This window comes from Sparus aurata, chromosome 5, assembly GCF_900880675.1.
Source record: "Sparus aurata chromosome 5, fSpaAur1.1, whole genome shotgun sequence".
Classification (NCBI taxonomy): Eukaryota; Metazoa; Chordata; class Actinopteri; order Spariformes; family Sparidae; genus Sparus; species Sparus aurata.
In genome coordinates this window covers 890,979-916,847 of record NC_044191.1, presented here as the reverse complement: position 1 = coordinate 916,847, position 25,869 = coordinate 890,979, and the positions used below count along the sequence as shown (strand labels likewise).

Below are 25,869 nucleotides of genomic sequence, written 5' to 3'. Positions count from 1 at the left end.
GCTTCTCTCTCTGTCCGCAGAGCATGTATGATTGACATGAAGGGGGAAGAGAAGAGTGAGGGCAGATCACCTAGTTAAAAGATCTCAGATAATACAGCATATGTGTTGGAAACACTGCCAGGTTCCAAGTTGACATAGAAGCAACAAAAGACTGTGACAGTTGTTGAACACTCCAGAAACACCTGTTTGGAGTATTCCACAGTTAAACAGGTTTATTGGTAACGGGTGATAGGATCCTGATCGGTTAAGAAAGGGGCAGCCGTCATCTAAAGCAGTGGTTCTCAACTGGTGGATCGCAACCCAAAAGTGGGTCATGAACCTTTTGCCCGGGCTGAAGTGTTATGTACTTACATTTGAGAAGTTGAACATTTTCATTAATTTGGGTCACAGCTTGTCATTATCTCAACTAGTCTGGCTTTGGGACCCACCATCATGATGGATCCCGAAGCCAGACCAGTAGAGAACCACTGATCTAAAAGGCTCTGTTGTTTACAAGCATAGATGGGGTAAGGGTCACCACTTTGTGAACTTTTGGCAATTAGTCCAACAGTTTTATTTTCAGTGCACAATTGCAAGAAAAGTAGTGGTGTCATCCATAATGCAGCAGCTTTACCACTCTCTGTTGGCTGCATGCTGTTTTTTACAGCGAAGTCCTAAATACAGATTGGCAGACTTGCCTTTTTAACGGGATGGATCCAGAAAGTTGTCAAACTGTCCTCATTGACAGTCTCCATTAACTGGCCAAATGTTAAATGTGAAAAACAGTCGGGTAGAGAGGGACTTGTTGAGGATATCGGTAGGCGTTTATAGTGGCCAATCCGCAGTGTAAGGAATATCAATTTGTATCTGTGGAAACCAGTCATGTTTTCTGCCCCATCTCATGGCAGATTTTATCCCAGCTTGGCCTCAAACCGTCACAGATGTGACATTAAAGGGATAATTCACTTATGGATGGCATAAGTCTACTTCAAATAGTTCCTGAAGCATTAAGAATAAGCATCTGGAGACCACACAGTAAATATCCACATCAGGAATGGGGAAGAAGAATGGAGGTTGCTAACATAACCAGTTGTGGCAAACAAATCCAGACTGTGTTGCTGCACTCTCTCCCCCGGAGACCATAATGCTGTTATCTTGGATACTGGAAGTTTGGGTCAATATGAACCTCAGCATGGAGAGATTAATCTTAACAAGTCATTTAAACTCAAATCGATTCTTCGGTCCTCTGGAGTTGGGTTTATCTGCCACAAATCGGGATTGATAATTCCCTTTTGAACACATTCATATGACATGAATAATGTAATAACCTTTTTAATGCCATACTGATTCATATTTTGACAGTGTGACAGAAGATACACCATTATATCAAACAGAGGTAGTCCATCAACCTGTAGTAATTAAGAACAGCTGTAATGCGCAGTGATGTCACCGGCAGTTATCTTAGTGAGAGAGATCCTGTTGGATGCGTTGTTTGTCTGTTAGGTTCCACCAGTAAACATCTGAAATGAACTCCACCATCTCTTTATTGAACTACACACACCAATAACATTGAACCACCCAACTGCTTATCTGGAGTCAGGTTGCAGTGTGATCATAATTAGAGCTGCAATGAGTTGATTAATCAATTAGTTGCCAACTATTTAAGTTGATAGTCAACTATTGTCCTGTCAAATATATATATATATTTTTTTTTATGAAAAAATGTTCTGCAGTGATTTTAGCCTCTTCAGTGTGAACATTTTCTAGTTTATTTAGTCCTCTAACAGTAAACTGAATATCTTTGGGTTGTGGACAACACAAGACATTTGAGGACATCATCTTGGACATTTTTTCATTTTCTAATCTTCTAACTAACCAATTATTTGAGAAAAATATCAACAACCTGGTATTTTAAAACATGGGCTCTCATTAATATGTTTTGGTAAGTGAATGATTCATACTTGCCAAAAGTTTTGGAATCAGGCCCGTAAATCTCCTCAGCTAGTGACACAACTGCATGGCTGCAACGTAATCTATTGGGGCAACTCGAACCATCAAAGTAACGTCCACTGAAAGTGCTTGCTTTAAGCTCTGACAGGCTAAGAGTAAGTAATTTTTGTTAAGTAATAACTTCATTATACAATCTTGTGTTGCATAATTACAAATTAATCTTGATCTTGAAAAGCTGCTGTTTTCAAATATATTGATCTTTAAAAAAAAAAAGACATTTCCTCCTCTAATTGTTCTTGCTAATCCTCCTGTCATTGGTTCTCAATCTTGCATGTCATACTGTATGTGAGCATTTTACCCTCTAATTAAGCTGCTTTATACCTTAAAAAAGCAGATCTGCAATTATAGTGCTGCTTAGTAAAAGGAAAACTGTCATGAGAATCTGCCTGTATCTGAGAGACAATGAGCACATCTATGAAAGCAAGGAGAAATTAACACACGCTTCTGAATGATAGGAAAGCCTCACAATGGTTTTCAGTAAATGAGTGCATCAGCAGACAATTTCCCGCAATTGAATTAACCTCCTGGAGCAATTATTTTAGCATGAGTGCCCACTGTAAAGAATTCTGTAAACATTAATACAGTAGAAAGCCCTCAGGCAGGGTGGAAGTCACAATGGAGAACATGAGCCTCAGATTGTGACTGCCGCTTCTGTCATTAGTGCTTCACCAGCAAACCACACGCAAATAAGCACACTTGTCCTCCGCATCAATGCCAATACCCACTTTATTGCCTTGCACTTCCAAAGGGAGAGACTGATTTGACAGTAGAGACAGAGTAAAATGATGATATCATCCATTATAGCAGTGAAGCCTGTCTTTCTTCTCTTAAGAGTCACAGCTAAATGAATGGAAGAAGCTTGGCTCCCATCAGCTTCTACGGTGAAGGGGCTTTTTAGGTCTGGATGTGGTCTCCAGACCATCAGGATGCAAAGCTGTAATATCTTTGAAGCCACAAAGCAATGTGTTTCTCATAAAATATATTACAGTATACAGTAGTGTCCAAAAGTATGTGGGCACTACTGTCTACATGCTTTTGTGTACTTTTAGGAAGGGCCTGCTTCTCTTAGGATGAATTTGCCTCCAATGAAGGGAAATCTTAATACAGAATGAAAGTATTGACTGACCTGCACAGAGCCCTGACCTTAACCCCACCCTACACCACTGGGATGAACTAAAACTCTGACTGTGAGACAGACCTTATCATCCACATGAGTGCTGGACCTCAGTAATCCTTCTGTGTATGTGAATGGGAGCAAATCTCACCAGATTTGAACAACTGGAAGACAAACTGAAAGTTGAGGCTTTTGAGAGGGCAGCAAAATAATGCCCATTGTCTGAAATCCCATATTAAGCCATCACATAATTATGGCCATGATTTTTATCTTTCTACAGCCGTGGCCAAAAGTTTTGAGAATGTATTGGTTTTCACAAAGTTTGCTGCTTCAGTATTTTTAGGTCTCTTTGCCAAATGTTACTATGGTATACTGAAGAACAATTACAAGCAGTTCATAAGTGTCACAGGCTTTTATTGACAATTACATTAAGTTTAAAGAGTCAATATTTGCAGTGTTGACCCTTCTTTTTCAAGACCTCTGCAATTCACCCTGGCATGCTTCTGGGCCACAACCTGACTGATGGCAGCCCATTCTTGCATAATCAGTGCTTGGAGTTTGTCAGAATTTGTGTTTTTTTGTTTGACCACAAATTCTCAATATATAAGGTCTTGGGAGTTTTCTGACCATGGACCCAAAATTTCAATGTTGTGTTCCCTGAGCCGCTTAGTTATCACTTTTGCCTTATGGCAAGGTGCTCCATCGTGCTGGATGATTTCCGGATGCTCTAAACAATTGGAAAGGGGATTCATCAGAGAAAATGACCTTACCCTAGTCCTCCTCAGTCCAATCCCTGTACCTTTTGCAGAATATCAGTCTTGTCCCTCAAGTTTTTCCTTGGGAGAAGTGGCTTCTACACTGCCCTTCTTTTGACACCAGGCCATCCTCCAGAAGTCTTTGTCTCACTGTGCGTGCAGATGCACTCACACCTGCCTGCTGCCATTCCTGAGCAAGCTCTGAACTGGTGGTGCCCTGATCCTGCATCCTGAATCAACTTTAGGAGACGGTCATGGCCCTTGCTGGACTTTCTTGGGCGCCCTGAAACCTTGTTCACAACAACCTCTCACATTAAAGTTCTTGATGATCCAGTAAATGGTTGATTTACATGCAATCTTACTAGCAGCAATATCCTTGCCTGTGAAGCCCCTTTTCTGCAAAGCAATGAGGACTGCAAGAGTTCATTTGCAGGTAACCATGGTTAACAGAGGAAGAACAATACCTGTATGGCAAAGAGTTTCAGTGGGACTTGTAATTTTCTATCTACTAATACTGACACATTGTAAGGTCTCTGAAAATAATTACTCTTTTATGTTAACATAGATGTCCTGCAAATATCCTAATCATAAAAATGTTTTTGTCACTGTCTCACATATAATGTGTTGGCTGTTGACCAATGTTAAAGTCGTCAGTGGGTGATTGTGGACCCAATTGTTGTCGTGTGTCCTGCACTGTTGGTAGTAGTTGGCTGTTGTCGGCAGCATTATCAGCTGAGCATCTTGAGTAGGCAAGGGAGCGAGCCTGTGAGAGAAGTAACTCTGTAACTGACTGTTCAGCTAAGCAAATCAGTGCACAAGAAGAGAAATGGAAAAAGAAAATGGAAATCCCTGCTACTGTGGTATACATGATTTCACCCATTCTGTGCAGTGTGTCATTGTATTTCACCTCCTCTTAATTTCTCCTTCCATATGAGTGGAAGCGGCTACGTTAGTGACAGTGGTGTAAAAACAGTTTGTTTAATCCCAAATCTTCTGGTTTCCCTTTTTGAATAAGTGATACAGACCACCGTCACCTGGTGGTATGGAGAGGCTTTTCATCTTACACAGGTACAAGCTTTGCATTTTTTTCCCCACACATTTGCGGGCCTGGCTCTACTCGGTGGCCCAGCACGGCATATTTGCATTTCCACCACAACTGTTCTACCTGCTTGAAGGTGTGTCTTAAACCAATGACGTGCTCACCCAATCTCCACAGCACGCTTTATTTCCTATAACACCTTGGCTTTATGGTTCTGTGTCATTTCACACATGGTACAGCGCTCAGAAGATGATGATGATGATCCATTGACCCAACCCTAATGTGCACCAGCCTTATCTTTAACTGCAACAATGCAATAGCATTTCACAGTTCTGTTCTTTGTCTCTGCTGTTTGTCTCTTTTATGTGGTCAGGCCAACGATGCCTCAGGGAACACGTGGAACTGGCTGTACTTCATCCCCCTCATCATCATTGGCTCCTTCTTCATGCTCAACCTAGTGCTAGGTGTGCTGTCAGGGTGAGTACAAACTGTGACACTGACCCCAGCTGAGCTTTTTGGTCTTTGTTTTTGAGCCAGATGGTATCCCTGTTTAACCAGACCTGTTTGGCTGACTTTCCTCAAGATGAAATAAAAATCAGAAGTCTTTGCTTTGGTAGTTTCCCATTTTTATCTTGCTGATGTACTTTTGTGTTTGTCTATGTCTAATATGCCTATGCATTATATGTAAACTCTACTTTTCTACTCAAATTGTTAAAAAAGAGAACAACTCCAAAACAACACACTGGAGTGGCTGCATGGATTCTCAATAATAATGTCAGGTCAGCCCTGTAAAGGTGGTTGTACACTCCTTCCAACATGTTTAAACTAATGAGAGGACATGCTGAAAAGAGGACAGGTCGAATCTTTATGGCTGGTATTAATGTTGTTCCACCTCAAGATGAACAGTTGTTCTACTTAAAAAATATTACTACATAATTTTACAAATATGAAAACTACAATGAAAACTATTACCATCAGTTTTGTGACTTCATTTATGGCAACAAGTCTAGGGAAAAGCCAGAAAGTAACAAGATGCAAACTGTGTATTCTCTCATTTATTTAACAGTAACAATACATCTGATTGCGTAAATGACACAACATTTATCACTGTTTCCAAAACAATATGGCTGTTGCAGCGTGCCAGCGACAAGCATACTGGACCTTTGTTGTATGGTCAAAGGCTGGTTGGATTTAGGCAGTAAAACTACTGGGATGGATAGAAAATGGGTTAAAGTAAGTACGTTACAGATGATGTTACTTTAGCTACTAATGTTACTTCAGTTAATGTACGTAACGGAAGTTTGGTTATGTATGTGATGTAACCTAACTACCTTAGTTAACATGGCCTTGGAAGTAATGTGGGGTTATTATTTTTGTTAGCCAGATATGTTCATAAATGTACTTTGCATTAAAGCTGATAAAAGCCCTCTTAATCAGTTCTTATGCTTTTGCTCTAGTGTTTGTAGCTTTAAATAAAAAATAAATAAAAGAAAACAAAGACTTGTGTAAAATTGTGCCTGCTAAAGGTCACTTAACTATCATTTGGCAGTCACTGGGAGTGGTTTAGCGGACAGTCTTTAAAAATAGTGATATTAAGGGTGTCCTTTCTTATCAGATCATCTCTAAATTAGAAATACCACTGTGATGATAATATATAGAATTCTATAACTTGCATGAAAACATCCAGCATTTAGAGACTTTTCCTTCTGCCAGAGTAGCATCCTCTCTTGCATTTACTAATGAAGCCAAGTCCCCATCTGTGGTGGCTCCAGTGATATATTTATGAGGTTTTATTAAAACATACATTCAAATAATTATGCAGGTCTGCTGCACCATGAGCAGACTTTGTACTGTACATGGTGTGCAGAGCTTGTCATTGTAATTCTGTGGTATACGGTCTCATTTACAAAGCAACACACATAGGAGATGCTGAGTTGTTATAACCATTGAAAAGAGCATCATGGGAGAATGCTGTGTTTTGCAGTTATTATCATCTTTCTTCAGTAGCAGCATGCTCTGGTGTTGTGTCCCCTTTCCCCCACTCATGTACAACATGTAACCTACAGTATATCATCTATACCAAATCATGACAGCAAGGGTTATTTTCCATTAGGTTGGGTGGGTGAATAGATAAAGAGCTGGGGCTGCAGTTATAGTTATTGCCTCATTAACAATCTAGCATGCTGTGGTACTAAGCCAAAACAAAACTGTCCAAATACATAGGGATTGCACTCTTCCACCTATATTGCTGATGTAACTGTCAGTATCATTGCAGGTGAGCTTCCAGTCCCCAGAGGCAGTACAATGATAAGAACTGTCTCACCTCTCACCTGAGGGGTTCACCTGCCTGTCACACAGTCTTTCCATTCAGAACCTTATGGGCATTCAATGACAGGAACTGGTCCTTCACCATAATACTGTTCCATAGTACTACAATGCATAATCTGGTATTACCATGTTGTTGTTGTTGTTGTTGTTCCTGGTACATCATAATTAACGTTGCTCCAGGACCATTACTAACAAAAGACAAATCACATTTTTGTAATGTCATAGCTTAGTGAGTCAGGACCAGAAAAGAAAAAAAATGGAAGAATTTAGCCCTGTAAACCCAGGTTTAACTTTGTGAAAGGGTCTGTTTTTTTAACCCTAGACAAGTCTTTATAATTCTAACATGTATTTTTGTTGCTTAAAGCGAAACTCTTGCCAAAATCCAACCGTATTTTCGTTTTTGCGTCAAACTAATTTTCAATGGGAGTGCTACGGCCACTTTCACAATATCTGCAAAATTATTTTTACCTCATGTCCATGTTAAGTCACATTTGGAGGTCAATACTTCTCTACTGGCAGGACGGCGGCAAGCAGAACAAGCTACTGCTAAGGTGAGTTGTTCAAAAACTTTCTTTTTAGTAACTCTGTGCACACCAACAATGTTCTCAATGCTCGTGTTCATGTGTAGAGACCCTGGTGATACTACGAGCAAAGTTTCATGTTGTGTCGAGACTTCTTACTGTTTTAAAAATAGAGATTTTGATGCTAGCATAAAAGTGCCCGTAGCACTCCCATTGAAAATGAGCTTGACCTGCAAACGAAAATACGGTAAATCCTAAAAGTGCCTCTTTCTTTGTAATTATGCTTTTACACGAAGGTTTGACTCATATACATTCACAAAAAAAAGCCTAGGTTGCATTTTGACTAGAGTTTTGCGAGTTTTAATTGTTTCAGTTTCCTCAATCCAACCTAAAGTGACAGGGTACTGAAAAGAAACTGAAAATGATAAGTAAACTTAATGTAAAAATAATATGTGAACAGTTTAATAATATGTTCCAAACAGGATTCAATCACCGGACTACTGAGTGAGAGTCCCATATTTTAACCTAGTCAACCATTTTGGAAGCAGTTTTTGTCACTAGTTCCTAAATTGAAGTGATGGTCCTTTAACAAAATGAATTATGATGTTCCAGGAACAACAGAAATATGGTTATATCAGATACACTGTGCTACAACACCCATTCCCATGCTGCTCCTCTGGTATTTCGTGGACACTGCTGTCATTCCTGTTTTGTCTTCCTCTATCCGAGCCTATTCAGATAAATGGATGAACAGAGTTGCATTCATAATCACTCTCCTGTTGTTTAATATTAAGGTCATTAAGTTTTGAAAGAAGCCACGGTGTTTTCCGGCTGGATGCTCTGCGCTCACTGATAAGGAAACTTTTCTCTCTGCTTGGATGAAATCTATTTCCTCACTGGGCCTCTTTTTGAAATCACTGTGATTATAATGAATAAATAATGAAATAACAAGTCTCAACCTTTTTTTTTCTCACTTAATTCTGACAATTAATTGGATGCTGACAGGAGAGGAGTTTGATGACTAGAATGAATAATATGTTGTTTCATTTTATCATTTTCACAAAAGGTTTTTTTAGGTTATAATGTCAACCTGTAAGTTATTGCTCGTATCCGCAATCCACAAGCTAATAAAGTTGGCTGTTTTAAAATAAAATCGCTTATTAAAGGCCACCAGTGACACATTTTTATCCATTTCAGTTTTATCATGAAATGTTACTTTTTCAGAAACAAAAAGGATTGAATTCTTGCCAGAAACACACTTGCTGTGGTTTCTTCTCCAGGTCTTGATCCTCTAGACCTTAATACTACAATCCTATTGCCAAATTGCTATTACTTGCTAAGTCTTAAAAACTGATGACTGATAATGACATTTTTGAGAAATGTTATTATCCATTTTAGGATTATATCATATCAGAAAATGTGCTTTTTCCCCTCATTTTATGTTGCTATTAGAAAACTTCTAATCCAATTTGGTGCACCCCTGTCAGTTTTTGTAAAACATGCTGCCTCTCTTCATAATCATTTCATTTTTCTCTCTAACTCCATCCTTGTTTCTCTGGAGAGCAGGTACGGGTGTGTATAGAGGGGTAGAGCAAGGGGAGATTGTTCACTAGTTAACTGATCATAGATGGCTTTGTTCTGTAATGAAAAAATTTAGATAAGAAATGCTAAGATGGGCCCCCAAATATAATTTAGCGACCCGCCCAAGTTATGTCTATGTGTTGGAAATACACACACACACACACACACACACACACACACACACACACACACACACACACACACACACACACACACACACACAGTCATTTACATGAGAAAGAGAGAGGGACAGAGCCCTTGGGCAGTTCCAAAATTTGAAAATCATTATATGGCCAAAAATAAAAGCAAAGGCCTTTACACATGGGGAATGAATGACACAAATATACAAAATATTCCAACACCAATATGTTGCTTGAAAATTACTGACACAGGCAGCGAAGCAAGTTTGCGCTCTCATGGTCCAATATCTGATTTTGCGACATGGATATATCATCAGACCAGCAGGGCAGAGACTGGTAGAAAAAACAGTGCCAGCTTGTGGCACGCCAAGAGGGCCCCAGGGATGTTTGTGCTCGTACAGCAGCACTGACTGGCTCACTGACAGGTGGAGAGAGGTCGCATTCACCCGCTCATCTCAGCTGAATGTCCTGGGGCTCCAGTCCAGTCCGTAATGATGTATTTATAGGTAAAAAAGCCAAAGTTATAAACAAACCTATCACAGAAGTAGGTCAGTCATGTTCTACAAGGTAAAATTACTGTTTTTATCAAAGTAGTCTGGTGGATATAACATCAGTAAATCCCTTAGATACACAGTCTGTCTGTGCAGGGAATAATCGAGTTGTTGTGCAACTCAGAAAAATGGACCTTGTTCCTTCCCAAAAAATGATGATGCTTTCTCAACATGTAATGATCATTTTCTGTGTGCAAGTACTCATGACAAAAACATCAGCTCCAAAAAACAATGATAAAAGAGTGTTGCCAGTGTGTAAAGGCCTTAAACCTGACATGACCCCAGTTTAGTCATTTTTTCTCTGTGGACACCAAGGTCCAAACAAGAAACAAACACAGACAATGTAAATAATAAAGACATAACTGAATAATACTTTACCTAGACCACTAATAAGCATTATAAAGACCTGCTGACTTCTTCTCACCTTCTTTCAAAGATATGTCATTGGTCAAGACATTGAAGTCCTACTCCTAGAAGTTCATATTCACTGGTCATAGGTGATGGCTTGTTCAGCTTGTTCCCTTTCTCAGTTGTTTCTAACACACAAAAAAGAAGACTCATTAAAAAAACATTGACTGCAATCCACAATCCAGCATTGTCTTAAGTGGCTGTGATTAACTATTGGATGTGTATCCAAGTACGAGTACTTTCTCTTTCTAATACAACACAAATTCTCTCTAACTTGCATCTTACAGAGTTAGTGGTCAAGGCTCATGGCTTTAGAATGCCTTGCCTGATTAAATGAGCTATTCTTGTCATGATTCTGGTGTTGTGTTCACAGTTCCCTCTTTTATTGAGTAATTTTACACTTGTTTCGTGTGTTGCTTGTCATTTTCCTTTCTGTTTTCTTGCGGTCCACACCTGCTTTGCATCTCCGGCTTTAGCCTTTCCCTCCTTTCTGTGTCTTTAGCTTTTCCAGCCCATCACTCTCTTCCCTGTTTATACTGTTTTTCTGTTTATTTCTCTGACCTGTGTTGCTCCACCTGACTCCACCTGCACCTCATCCCATCGTTATATAGCCTTTGTGCTCCCTCTTGTTTTTGTCAGACAAGATTTTAGCTTACATGTTATTTCTATTGTCCCTTTTCTATAACTTTTATTTTTTGGAATTTTCTCCACACATTCACACAACTATACTAGACAAAAGCTTTAGAAGGCGGGTAGCCTTTAGCCGCCCCCTCTGTGGTTATCTTGTCCTCTCTGTTTCCTGCTCTCTCCACAGAAGTTGTCAGATGGCTTTACAGTTACTATGGAGGTGGAAGGTCACTGATGCTGTCTGGCAGGGCGGTGCGGGGGCCATGTTATTGTTTAAAGGCCACGATCTGAGCTTCAGAGCAGGCAGGAGAGCGGAAACATGCAGGGTTGAGAGGCTGCAGATCCCCAGGGGACGTTGGGGCCATTAACTCAGCCTTTATCTCATCAGTGTGGGCAGGTTGGGATAAGATGTGGCTGTGATCAATGTTGTTCCCCCAACTATCTATTCTATCCCACATTTCTTTAGTATGTCTCACTTTTACTTTTACCCTAACGTCTGACAATGTGTCTCATATATTGGATGTCAGAAAACACAATTCAAAAAGTGTTGCTCCAGGTCTGTTGGATGTGTCATTTGACAAGTGTTCACAAATATGTTAGTTATAACAATTAAGGTGATAGGACTGCAACTGCTACTTTATGTAGCAGTAGTAGTAAACAGCAGGGGGTAAAGGTATGGAGGGCACACATTTAACATAGTGGTGATCAAACCAAGTCTAGACATCCTTTGATTAACAAGTTGGTGTTATACAAGTGTGTATCTGCAGGGTTTAAGAGACAGACAGGCATCACCATTTACATCCCAGACATCACTCCAAACTTGTATTTTCTTCCTCACTAACATAATGACAGTTTGTAAACTCTGTCATGCGACATGGACATAAAACATACACTTAATTATAACCACATACAAATAGTGTATTTTTGGAACTTGGGTCAGGGTGTATGTAAACAGCAGCAATCAGGTGGTGATGGTATTATGGTCAGCATCTTCATATCAGAAGTTTGACATCAGGTAAACACTGTTCATCAGCTTTGACTATGTGTGAGCACCAAGCATCAGCTATGTAAACAGTGTCCACCTCTCCTCATTGGCTTGCAACACAGTCTGCCTGAGTGCAACAGCGTCATCTGACAAGTTGTGTTGAAGATGGGTCTCTGTAAAGATGTGGGGACAAATGTCTCTGATTTCCTGTTGCTTGGCTAGCCGGGGCCTCATTTGTCCATTAAGTTTCCCTGTGACCAGACATTAGCCAGGAGCAGCTTTAAACCAAGATGGATTAGCATGGCTTTTATCCCTGGCTTTTACCTCTCTTCCTCCCTGGGGCGGTCTGACTGGTTCGGTCGGATGGTCAAAAGATGCTCTTGGCAGTGGCTGTCTTAAAGTCTGCTGCTCCTTATCAAAAACCTGTTCCTTCTCTTCATGCTGATTAATTTATTTCAGTCATGGGTAGTACTTGTTTCAGCAACAAAGTAAAAAAGAACACACAAATGTAGCCCAATTTGAGGAAGCTACTGGTCGCTGCATCTGCGTGCACCTGTTATGTTCTGTGTACAACCTTTATCAGCCATCATTACTATTATGACTTTGATATCAAGCTCCATGAGGAGTGTACTGGAAGAAAGTGGCATTTCTTGGGAGAGGGATGTGTGTTGATAACAACAGTGTCCTTAAAGTCAAGTACACTACCTTGTTAATGTTGAGAAACAGTCACAGTTTGGGTAAGTTGAGGCACTATAACCAGTTGGTTAGATTTAGGAAAAGTCCATGGTTTCATACTCAAGTTAAGTTACATATGTAAGTACCACCTCACTTGTCATTTTCCATGATTCTCACTTTTCTTTTGAAACATCCCAAACAGTGCCATGTTATGTTCATTCTCAATACAGTCAAGTAAAGAGGTATTTTCAGTTCATTCAAATAAAGACCCAACTCACAGCTGTAATAAACACTGTCAAATTTATAAAGATTGCTTAACAATGTTTGGTGGAATGTTAAAGACCATATAGTTTTCTAAGCTGAGATAAAGGCCCAATACCCTTCTAATTTTTAACCCTAGCATTCATTTTTTGGTGCGCTTTTGCCCTTCATAAAAGAATTGAAAGAGGTAGTGGTTGAAATCTTCCTCTATGAAATGGGACAGCCCTTTAAGTCCCTTAAATGTCATCAGTTGTTGTTGCTGTTCATGTTAACAGACGTGACTGGACATTAAGCTGTGCAGATTTCTCTCGCATCACTGTGGGAACCCTGGTATAATCACTATGCTATTCATCTGACAGAGTTGGAGAAGCATGGATGCTCACAGTTCATTCACAACGTCACGCAATCAAGTCATCAAATAAAAAAGAACACTGCTTCATTACCTGGACACTAGTGGTGCTTTTTAGTCTGACATTAGAAACCCATGCTTCTTCTCTGCCAGTCTGCTCTGATAGTAGAGGAGCGATAGCAAGAACAGCAACCTCACTGCTGGGCTTCAGTAAAATTCTGGGCATCACTTGCCAGCAATGCAAGATTGACATACGTCAAAATGCGTGACTGTCATGCCAGTAAATATTCCTCGCAAACGTACTGGTTGTTATTGTTTTATGCTTATTATAAAGAAAAGTACCATAATAATGTGCATTCGGAGGGCCATGTAGTCCCAACTCCTCGCTCTACCTCTCTATTGCTACAAGGATCGGGACACCCTTCCCCTAGATGTGAACACGGGAAACAAAGAAATAGCACTAAGTGATAGGAGGAAGGGATTGGGCCAAAGTCACAAAGATTTAAGTGTGTCTAACATAATAATCATGGTGGTCACGTCTTCCATGCCAATATATTCTTACAATATCCATTGTCTACAGCTGCTTTATACTGTAGCCGCTGCAGCCATCTGAAGGCATCAGGACATATGTTGATAAGAACCCTTGCCTCTGACTGGACTGTTGCACAATGCCACTGTACAGATCACACATACCTCCACACACATCAGACCGGGCTGATATAATTCAGTCTTTGGCCTGTTTATGTAGGAGACATTGGATTACTAGACTTTATTAATCATATGACTCACAGCCTCCTTCCCAGCTTTTAAAAAAGTGGTTCATGTTTAATTCATGAAATGCATGATGGAGCAAACACTGCTGTGCCACTTGTTAGGATATGATGCAACCATTTGCAATGTAGTTACAGTATAAATATGATATAAACTCGAGTCAGACTGATGCGATCATATAAACGTCTTTACTAACAATTTGTTTCTATCGTCTTTGTACAAATTAACTGTTAAAAAAAAATACCCCTGGCTGGAGATTGTGGTGCAGAGTGTTCACATCTGCTGCTCTGCACCATCCAGACAACAACATGACTTCCTGGAGAAAACCATGGAGCTATTGTTGTCATTTACCACTTTGATTGGCATGGATACTTCAGAATGATGAGACCTGTGATATGACTGGCTGTAATACCCAGCACAGTTCCTGCACCCAAGACCTACCACTAGCTATACATACACACATGCATATACTGTATATACTGTAGTTTCCATTTCTATGTATATTTCAGTAAGTGTGCGTGTTTCTTGAGGAGAAAATATGAGTACTGTGTGTGTGTATGAAAGCTTCTAATTATCTAATTTAGTGTGGATGTGAGCAGTGTTTGTTTGTGCTCATGCTGGCATATGTATCAGAACGAACGTGTGAGACGGTGTGAAAGTGTAGCTGAAAGCTGCTACAAAGTGGGAAAATATCTCCCTGTACACACACACACACACACACACACACACACACACGCACGCAAACAGACAGACACAAATACACAAGCATACTGTAAACTCAGCCAGCCACAGACACACTGACAGGCATGTATACAAACACACACACACCCCTCAGGAAGGCAGGCAGACAGCCACTGCAATGCAGAATCGAGCTTCTCCCTCCACTGTGTGCGAGACACACCAATCTGAGCAGTGGGGGTGGACTGGAGATCCCTCGCTCTGTTATTTCAGGAGTCTGCCTTCCTCTCTCTCTCCCTCTGTCTCTCTCTCTCCCCGTCTCTCTCTCCACCTCCTTTCTTATTCCAACTCCCCATCTCTCCCTCATCGCTCACATATTATCACATCTTATTTCCCAGCTCATTTAAATTGCAGACAGTTAATAAAACAGAGTCCCAGTCCCCTGTGCAGCCCCAGCTTTCTTCATAACACAGAAAAGACATTGGAGCTACAAGATGCCAGTATGGCACTGTTCTCTGCCAAGCACCTCCCTTTAAAGGATCATTCTGATTTATTACAGCTTGGCTCTTATTTTAATACTTTTGCCCATTCATGTATCCTTTGGAACAATTACACTCATACTTATGTAATATATACATGTTTTGGTCATGATGGCCAATTAATACAAATAAGACCTATGTCTGAGTCACAAGTGAGTCTCAAGTATTGGCTATGAAGTCCTAAGTTCAACATTAGTGTTGCAGCATTATCTTAAATAACTGAAGTAGCTGGGGCCTTGTTTTAGAACAAGCAGAAAAACTAAATGCTCCGTCCTTATTTACACCCTTTTAAAACCCCAAACTTCACTGTAGTTCATAAGCTACTGTTAGCATGCATCCCTTCTGCATTCAATGCACAAGCTTGACCAGGCATCAAGTGTGTATATAAAGTCTTTTTAAATCATTAAATTACATTTTTTTGTTTTTTAGTTTCCCCCATCTACTTCAGCTGTTTAGGAGAATGCTGCAAGCTGTTCTGCTGTGAAGCTCCAGAAATGTTTTGTGGACTACAACATTTCCCGTTAGCATGCAGTGTGTAGATAATGACTGAATTGTCATTTTTGGGTAAGCTGTTCCTGTGATTACTGTCAAACTTTGTCCTACATGAAAGCAAATGGTTCAGGTGTGTTTTGTATGTTATTCAATGGTGCCAAGTTAACTGAATTTTTAAAGAGCACATGGGGAACTTTTATTAAATGAGACTAGCCGCAAATCGTTACACCTACATTAGTGAAATAATGGGAGGGAGAGGTTTGTAATGATGTGCAACAACAGTAGCTGGCGGGATACAAACTAGGAGTTCCTCAGCTTTGCACCTTTACTCCTAGGCCACCAGGCCATCCAACCAATCCTCCTCCTTTTTTTTTGCATTTGGTCATTGTGGTCTATAGTGAGTTTGCCAAGGAGAGAGAGCGGGTGGAGAAGAGGCAAGAGTTCCTGAAGCTCCGAAGACAACAGCAAATAGAGAGAGAGTTAACTGGGTACCTAGAGTGGATCTGCAAAGCAGGTCAGAAAACACACCCTGTACACACACACACACACACACACACACATGCACACACTCTCCTTTGCATACACATGGGTTGCAAATGTCTGTTAAAACTTTACTACAGTTTATCTTGACATAAATATGACCTAAGTTTGACTACCTTTGAATTAAGGCTGCTATTTGTGTCGCAGAGGAGGTGATGCTGGCTGAGGAAGACAAGAATGCAGAGGAGAAGTCTCTGGATGGAGCATGGTACAAACGGAAACACACCAACTCTGGTGAGGATCAATTGTGAAAATCCCACGTAAGGTTAAAGAAAGGGATAGTGCCCTGGTAGAGTAATGATCAGGTGTTAACTAGCAGCTGTAAATACTATACCACACCTTCACCAAAAAACTGTGATAGATCACATCTAAAAAAGGCACACAGTATAAGATTGATTTATATTATTATATTTTAGCCAACAATAATAGATAGATGCTTGGCAGTCTGTTAATCTCTTCTCCTCTTTTATTGCTGTGTCATCACCTATGATCTCTTGTAACGCTGCCATTAGTGTTATTTACATCATAACTTTCTATGGTGTCCTCCCTGTGCTCCCTGTTTATGAAGCATTTACTGATGAAATTGATGAGACATATGCAGACATCTTGCCAACAATAACCAAGGTTATAGACTCTTTTCAGGGCAGACATTTTCAAAGCAAGAGCACAACAACTAAAAATCAACTGCTTCTTTCAATTAAAGGAGCAATTTCTAAGATGTGGCCAGAGTTTTAGTTTTAGAAAATTAACTAACGTTATCATCAGAATCTGAAGAAAGAAAGATACAAAATTTCTGAGTACTGTGTTGCAGAGATATCTCCTGAAGTTAGCATGCTAACCAGCTAGCCTCAGCCTGTCCTGTCTCCCAATACCACTTGTTACCTAAAGAGCAGATAATCTGATAGTGTCCGTAGTTTCAGATGGGAGATAAATGCCAGCTGTGAGTGTGATTAGTTCATTAAATAACACAGAAAATGCCAAGAAATGAAATACTCTTATCTCTGCTTTCCTTATCAGAATCAGAATCAGTATTCCTTTATTGTTCCACAAACAGGGAAATTTGTTTGTAGCAGCCATCAGACAGTAATATTACAAAAATCAATGATAATGGTAAAAAAATTAAAAGGTAAGAAATAGAATAGACTCATATATACATATATACATAATGTGGTACAAAATTAACAGTAAATTATAAATAGTGTCGCAGTGAATTTTTATTTACAAAGAGCTGCTGTAACAGGCTGCCACTCACGCGGCGCCATCTTCTATCAAACAAAAAAATAATAATAAAGTAAAATGTGAAAATATTCCACTTCTACACACCGTTTTCATCTGCTGCTGATGTCAGACTCTCTGTCTCTCCGCGGCCGCTTTATGCCTCTCCTGTCCCTGCTTGCCATGGTGTATTGTCCCCGGAGTCACAGTCTTGGCCAGAGCTGCTGTAAATGCCTTCAGTACTGACATTGACCCATCCATACTCTCAGTTAGCCACCGCCTAAATGAATTCCAGCCATCATTCCATCTGTGCTTTCCCTGCTTGGCCAATTCCTGAAATGTGTCTTTTAGCAGGCAACCACATACAGACATACAAACCCCCATTCCACTGAAGTTGGGACATTGTTTAAAATGTAAATAAAACAGAATGCAATGATTTGCAAATACCTTTCAACTTATATTCAGTTGAATTACACTACAAAGACAAGATATTTAGTGTTCAAACTGATAAACTTCATTGTTTTTTGCAAATATTCACACTGATGCAGCACGTTCCAAAAAAGCTGGGACAGTGGCAACAAAAGACTGGGAAAGTTGAGGAATGCTCAAAAAACATCTGTCTGGAACATTGCACAGGTGAACAGGTTAATTGGAAACAGGTGAGTGTCATGATTGGGTATAAAAGGAGCATCCCTGACAGGCTCAGTCGTTCACAACTACAACTACTTGAGCAAACAGTTTTACAGTTTAAGAACAATGGGCCTCATTCATGAACCGTTCTTACGACCAAATTTGTTCTTAAGTCCCACTTACAAAGATTTTATGAAGATTGTGGCATTCATGAATTTTTTCTTATCTAGGATTTTTTCTTAGGCAAGAACAAATCCTACGAACACTCAGGAGTACTCTTACGCACATTTCAGTGCCGAAATGTTGGCATGGTTGTGTTTTCTTCTCTTGTGTAGTTCAATAAAATGCAATATTACAGTGATAATTCTGTCATATTTATTCATTTATTTATTTATTTCATATTTTGGGTAATTTACAAATAATTTAAATTCTAAAATAAATTAAATGTGCCAATGATTTAGGATAAATCAAGTAAATAGGAAACATGCCATCAATTAGTAACCCCCCCACCCTATTTATACGTGGCATTTCTCCATCCAAGGCCCACAAAACAATGGCATATATATTGCTGCTACGGCTTTCATCAATGTAAGAACACAGCTGCGAACAATTCTGAGGCTTACGAACGAGTTGGTGAATCTGACGTAAGGTTTTCTTAAGGAACCTCTTAAGAACAACTTAAGAAACAATCTAAGAAGATTCTTAAGAAGACATTGGTGAATGAGGCCCAATGTTTCTCAACGTACAATTGCAATGAATATAGGGATTTCATCATCTACAGTATAATAATATTATCAACAGATGGCAAAGAATTCCACCTACAAAGCTTCAACAATTAGTGTCCTCAGTTCCCAAACACTTATTGAGTGTTGTTTAGAGGAAAGGTGATGTAACACAGCGCCCCTGTTCCAGCTTTTTTGAACATGTTGAAGGCATCAAATTCAAAATGACTGAATAGTTGCACAAAAAATTGAAGTTTATCAGTTTGAACATTAAATATCTTTTCTCTGTAGTGTGTTCAATTGAATATAAGTTTTAAGCAATCTGCAAATCATTGTATTCTGTTTCTTTTTTTTTTTTTTTACGTTTTACACAACTTCCCAACTTCATTGGAACTGGGGTTTGTATGTTGCTGTTTTCAAGACATGGTTCAGACCACTATGACAGGCATCCAAGTAAAGAAAAACCTTCAGCATGTTGTAAATTCAAGTCAGAGATACATGGAATTTTTCATATTTCCTCTCATCTTCTACCTGGCAATAAAAAAACACCGCTCAACTGTCAACAGCTCCATCACTTGCATTGAAATCCCAATATAATTCAATATTGATTCAATTAAGTGGATTTAGCCAATTAAAAGGGATCCATACAGTTGTGTCTGGTGTCACCTGATAATGAAGTGCTAGAGATACAATAACATCTGCAAGATAAATTAGATTAAGGTTTTCATGTTACTTGAATAGAACAGAACCATTGTTCATTTTAATAGCAACACCTGTGCCTTCTCTACTGTGACAAGTCTAAATGTCTGCTGTTAAAAAAGGACTATCACTTCAGAAAAGCTGAGCTCTTTTAGCTCTCATTGACCTCAGTCCTTAATCCACATTTTTAATTGCATTTTAAATGTAAAGGTGCTCCTGGGGAAAGAACTAAACTGATGACAATTGATGACATTGCCAGAGATCCTTTATCAATTTAGTTGGGAAGAGGAATTACTTGGGACAGATTTCAGAGATGATACTTTGTGACAAACTGAATGTAGTTGTAGTTTGCAGTTTTTAAAGAATACACTGTACATTAGTAGATTACACTGTGTCTGTGGAGGTAACTGGCATGATCTATACTGTTAGACCTACCACCATCTGGACCGCTCCCAAATTGAGTAATCAGTATGTGGCTGATACAGATAATTTCCACTAGCATTCCCCTCTTTGGTGTGTATGTGTATATATTCTCCTCTTATCAAGGCCATACTGCCTCTCATCTGCAGCATCACCCAGGGTAACAGTCACAGTGATTATTGGTGCCAGGGTGGAAGGGTAATGAGATTAGAGTGAAGTACAGAGAGCAGGACTCACTGGAGTTCAGAGGCAGTGTGGGAGTATGTGGGTCCTTCATGCAATTTCAGAGCTCTTCTCTTCTATGTAGTTTTGATACTCTGATTTTCTAAAAAGATCTCAATAGAAACACAGAGCTGTGCTTTAAGTTATGAAACACTTACACTTTTGGGAGATTTGGCAGCACTAACGTATATAATAGTATAGTATTACACACATATTATACCTAGCACACTCTTTTTGCTATTACATATTTATATTTGTAGTGCTGCAACTAATCTAATGAATATATTATATATATAATATAAATATTATTTGGGTCATACAATGTTAATACTAAAAAATGTATGACAATTCCTAAGTTGACGTATCTAGATGTCTTGTTTTGTTGACTATCCAAAATCTAAAGACATTATATTTACTTTGATAAATCCAGATAATATGTATTTAAGAAGATGGAACCGTTGAATTGTTGGCGTTTTTGCTAAATAACTGATTACCAAAACATAACATTTCTGTCGATTGACCCATCCTTTCAGTCTTAAATATTAGAATAGAAAGCCCCTAGGTGCTATGAAAAATCAATTAAGGAAGATACTCCTAGAGCCTGTGAGGGTGGGGGTGCAAGATGGCTCTCTGACTGACAACACGATTACAGACCCTGGAACAGAAAAACAACACTACAGCAACAGGACACAGCTTCAGGTCTGCAGCTGCGGAAGGGAGAAAGATCATCTGCAAGGGGTTTGAAGATCCACCAAAGGAAACACGGGTGCTTGAGATGGCAGAGACACAGGAATGACATTGAAAAGTACTTCTTACGAAGCAACCTGTCTGATCAGTTGAGTGACGTGAGGTCACATTAAAACCAGTGGAGACCGCTGAGTGAACCATTACCTTATACACGAAGAACTGGCTTGGCATCCCACAGTGACCTGCATATAAAACTACATATGATGTGCTTCCATCACCAATGAACCTCTAGCAGTGGTTGGGGAGGATCCAACCTGTGCCCTCAGTCCAACACCAGCAACCCTCAAACACATCATAACAGGATGTAAGACCAGCCTTGTGGCACAATAAGGTCCTCGAGAGCCTGGCATCAGCTATTGTAAGCAAACGGAGTGCAACCAACTCCTTGCCATGGGCAACCAATCCACTGAGGGAATAACCATTCATTGGAGAAAGACAAAATGGCCCAATCATATTCTAAGAACCCAGAAACAGGACACCTGAGTATATGGCCTAAGAATTGGCCAGTTGATATCGGCCAGCAGAGCATAGAGTTTTACCACCATGCAGAGTTGGCAGCAGAAGCAAAACAATGGCGCTGGAATACAAAAGTCAACCCGGCCGAAGTAGGATTGAGGGGATTTGTAGCATCTTCCACAGTCAGACTTCTGAGGGAACCAGGAATCCAGGGGCAGGCTTTGTGGCAGTCCATAAGGGCAGTCCCAGAAGTGGCTGAAAGAAGCAGCCATTGGACATGGATCAAGCAGAAAGGGCAGATGAGGGCTTGACAATTATTTCTATTTTTTCTTTTTTACTCTATCGACGGTGATATGCTGTGTTTTCTTTCTTATGTATAGACAGTACTATACTGTATATAACTATATCAGATTAGATGAGATTGGGTGTTGTCTTACCCATTAGACCTTTGCTTCATTTCAATAATCATTTAGCCTCCTTTTTAAGGCTTACAGAAACATTTTTTGACATTGATCTCAGCTTTTTTAAACATCTAGTTTTGAGATCTGGTACAGTATAATCCTAAATAAATAAATAAACTAAATAAATGGATAATGAAGTAAACTGGCCTGATAAAGCAAGTTAAGAAACTAGTAAGAGCGACACTGACAGTGTGGTTAAAGCAGAAATGATGGAAAAGCTGACAGATCATGAATAAAAGCTGACATAGAGCAGAGTGGCAAAAATGTATGAGAAGGAAGTGAGAGAGAAAGGATCTTACATAATGAAATTTAAATAAAACTTCAGCAATCTGATTGAATCAACCCTTTATAGCAGCTTTTTAGCTGCTTTATGACTTGTATGATCTGTTATTATCCACATTGTGTTTGCAGTGCTTAAAAGGACCAAAAAGAGTAAGAATGACCTCATCAACGCGGAGGAAGGCGAGGACCACTTCACTGACATCTCATCTGTTGGTGAGGACGATACCTTAGACACAATATCGGCATATAACTGCAGGTCTCCAAACTGTCCAACCTACACATGTAGTTCATTCTTGTTCATACTGCAAGTGGTTTGGTTGATGCGTTGCTCTATTGCGACAGATTATTTCGTTGAGCTAAAATAGCTCTGCATGTAGAGCTAAATATGAAACATTGGAATACGTTTTGTAATTGGTCCAGTAGATTGCCTCAAGACTGCAATCACTGCAGCGTCGTCCTTCGGGGCAACTCCAACCACCAGAGTTACGTCCACTAAGTGCTTGATTTTGCCACTGACAGACAAATGTCTGACAACGTCACAGAAACAACTTCTGTTTCTGTTTTTTAAACCAGAAGCACAGGTGTTGTTGAAGGAGAAGTCTCGCTCTGAAATTTCATGAGACGTGAGTGGTTGAAGAAGATGACAGTGGAAACATGATCCAGAGTTGGAGAGAGGAATTCGGAGATTGCTGTTAAACAGATTTTGTAACAACTCACCTTGTGAGAATTCAGAGCGAGACTTCTTCAAAAAGACTTGTCTTTCTGGATACAAACTGGCTCTGATTGATTAAAAACAGTTCTCTCTGTAGGAACAGTTTTCATAACGTTATCAGACACTTTTAGTGGACATATATTTGATGGTCGGAGTTAACACAAAGGATTATGTCACAGCCACATCCATTAGCTGAGGAGATTTACAGGACCATACGTATGAATCATTTACACATTAAAACATATTAATATAGGGCGCAGGTTTAAAAATACCAGGAGTTCCTATTAAGGCTTAACTTTGCATCTGCTGACTATTCAAAAGTAAACCATAGATATTAGTGTAGATAAGTGTGTGTCTTAAACTACTAAACTACTAGTAAAAGTAAGTGGCTGGATAGATAGATAGATAGATAGATAGATAGATAGATAGATAGATAGATAGATAGATAGATAGATAGATAGATAGATAGATGGATAGATAGATAATATGGGTCTTCAGGTGATACTGTATGAGTCAGATGTCTGGATTAAAATAGACCAGGAAATGATGAGCCCACTAGTCTTCCTGTGCTCGTAATGAAATTCTAATAGAACAATTTTTCTCCTTCCCTTTTTTGTGTCCAGTTCCAAATGACATTTGAGCTTAATATAAGTTACAGAAGGTTTAATATAGTACAGGCTAAATGGAAGAAGAGTGGGGAGAGGTGGAGACCATGGCACTGTGATCTAAAAGATCTAAGGTCTCCACATCGGTTACATCACAGTTAGAATATGGGAAAGCTTCTGCTGAGACTGTAGAAGTTCATTGTTTCACATACAGTCTGGTGGTCCTTGTGGTTCTTCGCATTATTTTTACCGTGCCTATATAGGCTGGGTTTTACGGGAGAGTGACAACTTCAAGCTGACATGTATATTGCTCTGCAGTGAAATAATGTGCCTTATTTTGATGTAAAACAAGGCTCAGCTTCAAAGTACCTCCACTCACACACAGTCTTGATTTGGTGAGACAACCTCAGCTTTAGATTCAGTAACTTTATTGCCATTCTGTGTGTTTGGTTCCAACTGCCCCCCCAGGGTCGCCGTTTGCCCGGGCCAGCGTGAAGAGCAAGAACGAGAACTCGTCTTACTTCAGGAGGAAAGAGAAGAGGATTCGCTTCACCATTCGCCGTCTGGTCAAGTCCCAGAGCTTTTACTGGACTGTGTTGTGTCTGGTTGGCCTCAACACACTGTGTGTGGCCATAGTACACTATGACCAGCCTCTGTGGCTCACCTATGCACTATGTGAGTACCAGCAGTATATTGAATAATTTTCAGGTAAACCAATATGCCTATATTCAATCATTATATATCTTACTAATATTATTATATCAAACCATTTACACATGCAGTAATGTTTTTTAGTTAAAATGATATGAAAGGGTAATTAAAAGGGTTTTCCTCTACAGCCTCAGTTGCTCTGGTATGACCAGCAGCCTCAGTGTTTGCAGCCATCACATAAAGCTTGCTGTGTAGCTCATATTACTGAGAGAGTTTGCTCACTTCTCTCCACTGCTGCTACTGTTGCATACAGTAATGTTTTGGCTTTTACACTGTTTGGCTTTAAAGCTGGTGTCGTCTTTGGGCTGTCTTCATCAAAGGTGTTGGCGTGTAGTATGTTGGTAATAGAATTCTGTGGAGGCAAGGCTGGGTGCAATGATAGAGCAATCTTTATTGAAACAGATCTCAAGCCCGCGTCCGAACGTCCGTACAGAGTTCCTCTGGAGTTCTCAAATCTATGGCAAAGTAATGCCAAACGCTTTGCCCTCTGCCCTATCAGAAATCCTATTGAGCCTTCGATCTTAGGAAATCTACCAAATACCACCCACCTTTCTCTGGTGTGTGGGCCTTTTCAGAGTCTATTTTCCATACCCACCTACTTCTCCTAATTGGTCACTTTGATGCATTAAAGGTTCATCTATCCAATGGGAGAAAAGAAGGATGGGTCTGCCTCACACCCCCTATGAAATAACTCTTTTGTGTGTTACTTAACTTTGCTGATGTCAGATAAAGTAGACAGGATAGTCCCTCTATACTTAGATGACGTTGAGTCAGCTCCAAACCTGTGTGGGCCCCTTCCTGTAGCTTATCTCTGATGCACACCTCAGAGCTGATCAAGGCTCCTGGTCATGTGGACCTTTGCACTGTCGCATTCCCACACTTGTCTACAGGGGAGCATCTTGTCCTGTCCCATCCTGTCTTCTCATTATTCATTATTGTCCTAGAGCCCAGGATGTGTAAGAAACACACAGACACTACACTGGCAATTCAAATACTGTGCCTCCTCCACTTTTATGGCAGTATGTGACAGAGGTAGGGGATTGTTGGCTAGTTTAGTAGTATAGGGAAAACAAATCCATTCGTGAATCTTTTTTTAACCATGATACTATTGTATTCACAAACTACTTCACTGCTTAAGCACGTGAACTCATCAAGTATTTCATACACTCTGTGGAAACAAAAAAAAAAGGAATGTCTCCACATTGATAACTCAATCTGCTACTTTGCATCGTCAACACTAAGCTGCTGCCGTAGTCTCAAAGGGTCAACACTCAAGCACTGTGCTGGAGCAAACACATGCAGCATTCATTTGTAGAGAAGTTTAGGTTTAGACCAACCTCTTTTAAAGCCTAACTACTTCAGCTAAAATGTAGCTGCTACTCCAAGTCCTGATCTTTTTCTACTCTGTTAAGGCAGATCAAAAAACACTGACTTCAGATCTTAATAGGGACGAGAACAAACTGCAGAAAGACGTGCAAACAAACACCACACAAGTACCATTGTACACTTCATAGACACACATGTGAGCAAACATACATCTCACACACTATCATGGGAGCATACAGCAGTTGTTTTTTCAAACAATAGACTCTTTCTGTGTCTTATTTGCTGTGGCCACAGCTGAACAGGTAGCAGTGGCCCAGC

General features: G+C 39.8%; 1 protein-coding gene across 26 annotated transcripts in view; it reads left to right on the top strand.

Annotated features, from left to right (window-relative positions):
* cacna1ba (calcium channel, voltage-dependent, N type, alpha 1B subunit, a) overlaps positions 1-25,869 on the top strand; it is a 179,524-nt gene that overhangs the window by 83,475 nt on the left and 70,180 nt on the right. For 18 of the 26 annotated variants that reach the window (XM_030417884.1, XM_030417877.1, XM_030417876.1 and 15 more), the window contains exons 7-11: positions 5,271-5,374; positions 16,202-16,317; positions 16,491-16,577; positions 22,327-22,410; positions 23,974-24,189. In XM_030417884.1, coding sequence (XP_030273744.1) covers positions 5,271-5,374; positions 16,202-16,317; positions 16,491-16,577; positions 22,327-22,410; positions 23,974-24,189 — 607 coding nt within the window. The remainder of the gene's footprint in view (positions 1-5,270; positions 5,375-16,201; positions 16,318-16,490; positions 16,578-22,326; positions 22,411-23,973; positions 24,190-25,869) is intronic. The other 8 variants (XM_030417888.1, XM_030417887.1, XM_030417891.1 and 5 more) reach the window with 1 other exon arrangement.